At 44.8% G+C, this 9,400-nt stretch overlaps 1 protein-coding gene across 2 annotated transcripts in view; it reads left to right on the top strand.

Moving 5' to 3' along the window:
• Positions 1 to 343: 343 nt before the first annotated feature.
• The window catches only part of MAPKAPK5 (MAPK activated protein kinase 5), a 70,722-nt gene continuing 61,665 nt past the window's right edge, over positions 344 to 9,400 (top strand). Inside the window, exons 1-3 of one of the 2 annotated variants that reach the window (XM_040416058.1) lie at positions 344 to 638; positions 3,658 to 3,731; positions 6,689 to 6,764. In XM_040416058.1, coding sequence (XP_040271992.1) covers positions 603 to 638; positions 3,658 to 3,731; positions 6,689 to 6,764 — 186 coding nt within the window. In that variant the 5' untranslated portion in view covers positions 344 to 602. The remainder of the gene's footprint in view (positions 639 to 3,657; positions 3,732 to 6,688; positions 6,765 to 9,400) is intronic. The other variant, XM_040416057.1, reaches the window with a different exon arrangement.

Genomic DNA, 9,400 nt, shown 5'->3' with positions numbered 1-9,400 from the left:
CTAGCACTAGTCCACTAGACTGGAGCTTCTATGAGAAGTTCCTCCTGGAGGAACCTGCCACCAGCAGTAACTGTGCAGTAGTGACATCACAAGGTCCTTACGGCGCATAGAGTTTAGACACAACCTGTAACTTGAACGTCCTCCACATTAGAGAGCTCATCACAATGCGCCGCCGGATAAGAAAGCCCCACGTCAGGAGATTATTTCACACAATACACCGAGCGGTCCTTACAAGCGGTGGCGCGTATTGTGGTGCCCTAACAAATGCCTGTTTATTTTTCCAAAAACAGCCGGCAGTACAAATCCCATACGGGTGTGTTTACCTCCTTGCGATACTCCGGTTACACCTGACTGTTCAGCCAGGTAAGGGTTCTGTAGCTGTGGAGCAGGCCTTGCCGCGGTCACCCCGGGAGGGAGGTGACATACTGTAGCTGGGGGCGGTCTCTTCACGCTCCTGTTACAGCTCCGGTCCCCCCCGCTGCCAGTCTGTTCTCTGTTGTCCTCCCCTTGGTGACATTGTATGGACTCTCACACCGGTGGCTTCATGGTGTGTCACCAGCTCTGACCCGCTGTCATTACGCCTTTGCTAGCTGTCCCGGGGGATGTCTCACAGTCACGACATGGACAGAACAATAAAGGTAGGACAAGAGGACGGCGCTCGTGTGCGCACGGTGTGGACTGACACATGAGCTGACTGTGTGAATGGAGAACGCAGGTCTGATGCGGCTGCGACGCGGCTTTCCTGTCTATTAGAAGCTCCTTATGAGTGCGGTGCTGATGTCAAGCTGTGTGTCCCACCAGTGAGCGGAGGAAGGGCCTGTGAATAATGAATGTCTGGGTACCTTCAGAGGAATGGTGAATGGGCACCCTCCAGGGGAGGCTTGCGCAGGATGGGCACCCTCCAGGGGAGGCTTGCGCAGGATGGGCACCCTCCAGGGGGAGGCTTGCGCAGGATGGGCACCCTCCAGGGGAGGCTTGCGCAGGATGGGCACCCTCCAGGGGAGGCTTGCGCAGGATGGGCACCCTCCAGGGGAGGCTTGCGCAGGATGGGCACCCTCCAGGGGAGGCTTGCGCAGGATGGGCACCCTCCAGGGGAGGCTTGCGCAGGATGGGCACCCTCCAGGGGAGGCTTGCGCAGGATGGGCACCCTCCAGGGGAGGCTTGCGCAGGATGGGCACCCTCCAGGGGAGGCTGGCGCAGGATGGGCACCCGCCAGGGGAGGCTGGCGCAGGATGGGCACCCGCCAGGGGAGGCTTGCGCAGGATGGGCACCCGCCAGGGGAGGCTGGCGCAGGATGGGCACCCGCCAGGGGAGGCTGGCGCAGGACGGTCACCCTCCAGGGAAGAGTGGTGCAGTCTGACATTCTGCTGTTTCAGTATTTCCCATTGCTGTGCGCAGTGAACTCTGACCCGCTCCACTGTTTCCCACCTGTGGTCGGGGCTTAGTCCCATCTCGCCTTACGAACGGTGATATAGGACACCCCTTTAGCAGCTGTCAGGCAGTAGGAGTGCAGACTAAGTACCTGGTAGTAGAATGGAAGGGGTCGGTGCCAATTGAACATCTGGCTGTATCCATGAAAACAGATGTTCAGTGGCGACGTTTCGACCTCTGCTCAGAGTGGGGTCTTTTTCAGGCATATGACTAAGATTTACGTGCAGAGTCGCTGCACTTGTCTCACAATGGATACTGTCAGACGTGCTGGTGCTCATGTTGTGTATGTAATGGAGACATTGTAGAAGCGTGTGTGGGAGAATAAACACCTGCAGGGAGAGGGGGGAGTAATGCAGGATGTCACCTGGCTGTCTGCGGGGGTGGAGGAGGCTACGTGAGTGGACCCAGAATCCACATTTTGGAGACCTGGATGGGGGGGGGGGTTAGAGGTAAGTATCTCAGAGGAGCTCAGTATGAACATCTCTATTGCTGTGGAGTGGGGCACGAAATGAACATCTGGAGTGGTGTTGTGGAATAGAGGGTTAGACGAGGCAGGATAGCCACAATCTTTCCTGCTGTACTCATCACCTCCTGGAGACTGTAGTAATCTGTGTTATTTCCCTTTGTTAACTGACAGCGCCAGGTGGGGGCTGGAGAGAGGAATACGAACTAGTGAATCCGATTTGTTCATGACAGTAATTTACCAGTGGTAGACTGACTGTCCCTCTACTGCCTGTAAGGCCTCATGCACACGACTGAAAGACGGAAGCCACCCGTGTGCCTTCCGCAATTTGCGTAACGGAACAGGCGGCCCATTGTAGAAATGCCTATTCCTGTCTGCAAAACGGACAAGAATAGGACATGTTATATTTTTTTTTGCGGGGCCACGGAACGGAGCAACGGATGCGGACAGCACCCGGAGTGCTGTCCACATCTTTTGCGACCCCGTTGAAGTGAATGGGTTCGCACCCGAGCCGCAAAAACTGTGGCTCGGATGTGGACCAGAACAACGGTCGCATGCATGAGGCCTAAATTGAATTTTTTTTCCCCTGTATGATCAGATAAAAATGGCCGCAGGTCTCGAAAATCTTAATCTCGCACATGCGCTGTTACTGTGAGTAGCAGCGCATGCGTGAATATACTCATTAACAATCTGAACCTGGATTTGTAATGAATTGTGACGCGCGCCACAATCCCGGGTTTGGATTTGTTAATCAGGTTAAGATTTTTGCCCGATCCATTTTAATAAGATCGCATAGGGAAAATGCAATTTACGTAGAGGGACAGTCCTTAAATTACTGTGACGAACGAATCGGATTTGTACGTAGCTGTACAACCCGATTCGCTCATCGCTAGTGCAAACATACCTTTTGTGGAACTTTTATCAGGAGTAGTGAGAATATGAAGTTTTTATTCTGCTCCTAAATGAAGGTGGAGTTCAATGTGTCTCCAGGTTGGATGTTACAGCAGATGTCTCTCAAAGCAGAGGGGAGGGATAATGGGATAAGTGTCTGATTGTGGGACCCCCCCCCCCCCCCCCATGATTATGAGAAAAGGGGGGGGTTCATTAGCACCTCATAGTGAGGCTCCGCCTCCATTGCAATTTAGGAGCAGAATCCTGGCAGAATATTCTCACTGCTCCTGATGATGAAAGCTAAACCACAAGATATGTTTGTACTGGTCTCTTGGTATGGCTTTTTTTCAGTCTTTTTTCCAAAGATTTCTATATAGGGGTGAAAAATCTAAATGCAACCAAAATGAATGCTTTTAAACACCTATGAATTTCATGACGTTTTTTGCAAGCCCAAAAAGGGGGCAACAAGAATTTAAGGTGGGAATTTACTGGATCATTCCCTTTGTGCCAGATTTATAGTGTAAAAAAAAAAAGTCACAAATTTTGGAGTCTGCCATGTTTGCGCAAAAATCTGCAACTTTGTGCTTTTCCATCCTGTTGGACAAGAGGCCTTGGTTACTGTGATCATGAGGGATTAGCTGGACGCAGGGTTTATGTACTGCGCAGACTAACAGTGGTGGAGTGGTGTAAAAAAAAAGGTTATATTCAAATAGGCGCCTTTTTGAAAAATTTGGAGCAAATTATGGCAACACAGATTCAAGAAAAATTATTTTGTATGTGTAAGTCTGGACAGTACAGGGATGAATGTGGGGAAGTTGTTGGAGATGTTGTATGTATTTCTTCTACCTATATGTATTGTTGTGTACATACAGGAGACCTCCATTCTTGAAGAGTTTAATATCAATTGGACCCAGAAGCTCGGGGCTGGAATCAGTGGTCCTGTGAGGTACAAGATTTTATTTTCTTTCTTAAAGGAACGCTAAACCTAGATCAGGGGTGGACTACTAAGGTGCAGGCTCTAGGAGCCTATTAGACCGGTGGAGACCATTTTTGCCTTAGGTACCAATAATAGAAATAAAAAAAACTGACAGCAGATGTGTAGGTTTATTGGCTACCTGACTCCTAAATCTGGCCATATACATGAATACCTATATAAGGAATGGGAGGAGTCTGGCAGTGGCATATTGCCCCGCTAACCAAAGGATCCGGAGTTGAGAGCCAACATGCCAGATCCTCCCACAAACTCATCAGTCAGGATAGGATCAGGAGGCCACCATACACATTAGATGGTGGGCCTCCATCGTTGGGTCCAGCCGATACATGTGTAATGTGTATGGCCGGCTTAAAGGGATTTTACTATTGATGGCCTATTATCTGAGGGTAGGCCATCACTTAATAAAAGGTGGACAAACCCATTAAAAGGGGTTCCCAGGATTTTACTATTGATTGCATGTCATGAGGATTGGCTACTAATATATGTAGGATAGGTGATCAGTGTCTGATTGTGGGACCCCCAACAATCACAATAGACTCCCTGGTGTCTACAGATCAATTTTCATTATCATCACAGGCAGGATTACAATGCTCAAGGGGTTGTCTCACTACAGCAAATAGCATTTATCATGTAGAGAAAGTTAATACAAGGCACTTACTAATGTATCAGTTATTATCCATATTGCTTCCTTTGCTGGCTAGATTTATTTTTCCATCTCATTATACACTGATCGTTTCTATGGTTACGACCACCCTGCAATCCATCAGTGGTGGCCGTGCTTGCACAATATAGTTAAAAAGCATCAGCCTCTCTGGTGGCTGGGACTGTGGGAGCTGACATAGGCTGGTGCTTCCCCCTATAGTGTGCAAGCACAACCACCACTCATGGATTGCAGGGTGGTCGTAACCATGGAAACACACATAGTATAATGAGATGGAAAAATGAATCCAGCCAGCAAAGGAAGCAATATGGATAATAACAATAAGTGGCTTGTATTAACTTTATTTACATGATAAATGCAACTTACTGAAGTGAGACATCCCCTTTTATAGGGTTTGTCTCACTATAGCAAATAGCATTTATCATGTAAAGTTAATACAAGGCACTTACTAATGTATTGTTATTATTCATACTGCTTCCTTTGCTGGCTGGATTCATTTTTCTATCACACGATACACTGCTTGTATCCAGGGGTTACGACCACCCTGCAATCAAGCAGCAGTGGTTGTGCATGGATATTATAGGAAAAAAGCACTGGCCTATGTGTACTATCACAGTCCCGGCCCCCAGAAAGGCTGCTGCTTTTTCCTATAGTGTGCAAGCACGACCACCGTTGATGGATTGCAAGGTGGTCATAACCATGGAAACGATCAGTGTATTATGTGATGAAAAAATAAATCCAGCCAGCAAAGGAAGCAATATGGATAATAACTAATACATTAGTAAGTGCCTTGTATTAACTTCCTCTACATGATAAATGCTATTTGCTGAAGTGAGATATCCCTTTAACATAAATAACATAGGATCCACCATTCACACAATAGCCGGTCAGTTATAGGACTTATGGACCATTTTTGACATAACTTGTTTTATTGTCCTGCCCCCTGAAGATCCACACCTATGTCTTGTTCTATCCTTAGTCTTCCTGTAGACCTCAAGCAACAATACTAGGAGCTTAGATAATATTGTATATGTCCTGTCACACAAGCCCTGACACAGTAATGTGGCCTTCATCTATTTATACCAGGGTTGAGAATTGCTTCCTCTTTGGGGCCTGTCCTGTCATCTGGGACATGTGTAGATTCTGCCGAGCCAGCAATAACCCTCCTGATGTATAGCGACCATGCCGGCAGAACATGCCCCTCCACCCATTGTTTGAGATCTTTCTACTGCTCGGCGAACACACCTTCCCTTACACAACTCCACCTTCTGGTTTCCTATTACCATGACTAATGGTCATCACTCCACTGGAACAAATAAAACAGGGTTAAAGAGGTCCTCCAGGCTTGTCTTATAATCTGTGGAAGTTAGATCATTTCAGCAGTACTCCCCCCCCCCCCCCCCCCCCCCCCTCCGTCACACTGCCGATTCCGCTACCTCCACTGCACTCAGGTGACCTTCTAGACTGGATTTTGGCTCTTCTGCGCTAAGGTCCCGCCAGATGTTCTCCTGGGTCTTCCTGTTCAGCCAAAATTACACTATGCGGCTGCAGCAGAAGACTCAGGAGCACATCAGGTCTGGACTTCAGCGGAAGAGTCTACAGGAAGTCACAGGAGCATAGAGGACATGGCGGAATCGGCAGTGTGACAAAGGAGTAAGTACTGCTGAAACGTTCTTACTTTCACAGGTTAGAAGGTGGCAGGATTTTAGTAAAAGCTTGGAGAACCCCCTTGACGTGCTTTTCAGCTCCTATACTTTTTGTTAGTGATATGTAAAGCTCTGCAGAATATGTTGGCGCTATATAAAGATGATTATCATTATATATAGATTATTTTTGCTGTTGATGGAAATTAAACCACTACGTTGTGATAGAACAAGTAATGCCTGGTAGATGCAGGTTTCGCCTCAGGGACTGCCAAATTTAGGGTCACATGACCCCCAAACGGTGAGGTGGCCAGTGCATCCAGCCGGAGAATGAATTTTCTGGTGTTATGAAAACAGCCAAGTGCGGGATTATTAGGACATGTGGATGCGTAATACATGATGGCCGCCATAACAACTGGCAAGTCTTCAAGGGAAAAGAAGTGCGCGGCTTTCATAAACTGCTGAGGGAAAATGGAAGCTGCGTTCTGATTGGTTGCAGTGGGCAACTGTTCTAACTAATGAGGCCCAGTCATCTTGTCAGACTGTCTGTCAAATCCATTTTCTTTCATTAAAAAGTTAAACTTTTTTTTTTTTTTTTTGCTCAGAGTATGTGTGAAAAAATCAACGCAAGAACGTTTTGCACTGAAAATTCTCATTGATCGCCCCAAAGCCAGAAATGAGGTGAGTAATTCCAGTCTGCTCTGTACAGTCCGGGAGCTAACCTACTGTAATCCTGTTTTTTATGCTGCAGATGTATGCAGCATTACCCTTGCAGCCTTGGGAGCATTGTCAATGTTATAGAAGTATTTTAGCTGCTTCATTACCGGAGATTCTACCCGCCTTCCTTACCAGGCCAACTTTTCAGTTGTAGCAATGGGCCTATCAACTGCAAATAACTAATTCATGTCTGAGCCAACTTAGATGTATTTGATATTATTTTTCATGGGACACCTTAGACCTTTCTTTTGTGCCATTAGATGACATTTAATATTTTTAAAAATATTTAAGGAAAAACTGAAAATTATGGGGAAAAAAATTGTTACAAAAGTAAAAAAAAAAAAAACATTTCTAAAACCATTACATTTTGTACTCTGAAAATGGCCGCTATTTATGTAATTTATGTACTAGTTGGGCCCACCACAAGACTTCAAAAGTCTGGAGCGAATTTTGGCGCCCTTTTTTTCTGTGCTGCTATGGCACAGTGCAGCCAGCAAAATGTTGTATTTCACCAAAATGCTACAAGGCCCTTCAAAGTGCCTTTTTTATGTTGTTCCCCTACCCTAACTTGCTCATCTTGGGGAAATTTGTACGGTACATTTTAAGCTTTTTTTTTTTTTTTTTTTTAATGAATGAAAAAAATATACATGCATTTGACTATTTTACGGTGAACCCCCCCCCCCCCCCCCCTCCCCGTTATACTAAATAGCCCAAAATAAATAAATACCTAGATTATTAAAATAAAAAAGTGTTTGTTTTTATATTTTACACACACAAATTCCATCATACTATTGCTAAATAGATAAATATTTTTTTTTATTTTACTTTTTTATGAACAAAAAAGGGGGAGGATGTTTGTATGGGTGTGTGTGTAGTAGGCTATATTATTGCTCATACTAGTAACTATTGCTATAGCTTTTTAAAAAAAATTATTGTCTGTATATCTCTTTATAAATTTTTATGAATTGTTTTATTTATTTTTTCTTTTTATTTCTTTTAATTTTTTTTTATTTTTTTAGTGAATTAACCCCTTCCTGCCACAGCCAGGGCAGACAGGGTTTAATTCACTGCCTGAAATTATACAGACATCAGAGGGCGTTCTCACATCAAGAAGAGCGCTCCCCACCCGTTTTTAAATTGCATACTGCGGTGGATCCTTTTAGCAGGCTGCTACAAGGATGCCACACAGCCACGCCGCTTCTGCTGGTCTCGTCACTCCTCGGTGTGACCACAGCTGTCTATTGACAGTGTGGTCACAGCGATCTACAGTGCCATGAGGCGCTAGCAGATTGCGATGTAACCCGACTTTTACACATAGAGTTAAAAATCAGAGCCTACCAGTGTGACGTATAAAGTCGTGCGGTGGTCAGAGGTTAACCAGCGTTAAAGGGGTTTTCTTGGTGTAGAATATTGTTGACATTTTCTCAGGGTAATGTCAATTCAAAATCAGTGGCGTTGCCCGGAAGTTAGATTGTCTACTTCCCCAGGACACCAAACAATAATGGAGCATGCCAATTTCTGCTTAATTGATCATCTTTATCATATAATATAAATATACAAAAAATAATTTCCAGACCTACCAATGTCCATGATTGAAAATGTCCAATTCACGGAGACAGACAAGAGGACATCACTACGTGGGAGTGCAGTGATGTGCCTTTGTCTGTCTCCATGGATTGGACTTTTTAAATCCTGGACATTGGTATGTCTGGAAACAATTTTTTGTATATTTATATTATATGATAAAGATGATCGATTAATCAGTGATTGGCGAGCTCTATTATTGATTTATATCCTCAGGATAGTTCATCAATATGTGATTAACGGAGGTCTGACTCCTGATGCTAATGAGATGATTAAAGAGGCCGTGGTGATCCAGTCTCCTTACAGCATACTAAGCACAGGGCCGTCCATTGTATAGCTGCTGTAGGGATCAGAGCTAAGTCTGATCTTGGCAGTTAAACCCCCCCAGATGCCGCTGATAATGGCGACCACAGCATCTTAGTGGTTAGACGGCGGGAGCTCCATATGTCCTCTGATCAGGATATAATAGAATGCCTGAGAATATGGCGACAAAGCAGTATATTATTTTTCTAGCGCTTTTTAATTTTGAAGCACTTGAAGTAGTGAAACATAACAAAAAACATCCCCATAATGATACTGAACTGCAGAGTAAAGTTGAGATGTCATTATTACCACGCAGTAAAAATGAAGCCCTAAGAACAATGGCAGAATTGCGTTGTTTTTTTCAGTCGCCCAATTATTATTATTCTTTTTAATTAAACACTTCATTTGATGTACCCCAAAATATTGCCATTAAAAATACAATTTGCCCCACATAAAACAAGTCTTCATCTGGCCATGTCCACAGAAAACTAAAAAGTTATAGCGTTTGAAATGCAGAGATTGCCAGGCCTTAAAGCGGTTGTCCCCTTCCCAATACTGATGACCTACCCTCATCCTCAAGTGCAGCAATATGAAACTTTATAATTACTGAAGATTGGTCGTTGATCCAGTGATTGATTCTGATTGCCAGATTTGGAGTCGAGAAGGGTTTCTTCCCTGAAATGAGGAAAATATATATATATATATATATATAT

This window comes from Bufo bufo, chromosome 2 (assembly GCF_905171765.1).
Source record: "Bufo bufo chromosome 2, aBufBuf1.1, whole genome shotgun sequence".
Classification (NCBI taxonomy): Eukaryota; Metazoa; Chordata; class Amphibia; order Anura; family Bufonidae; genus Bufo; species Bufo bufo.
Note: the sequence above shows the minus strand (reverse complement) of the source record. Positions and strands in the feature narration are given on the sequence as shown.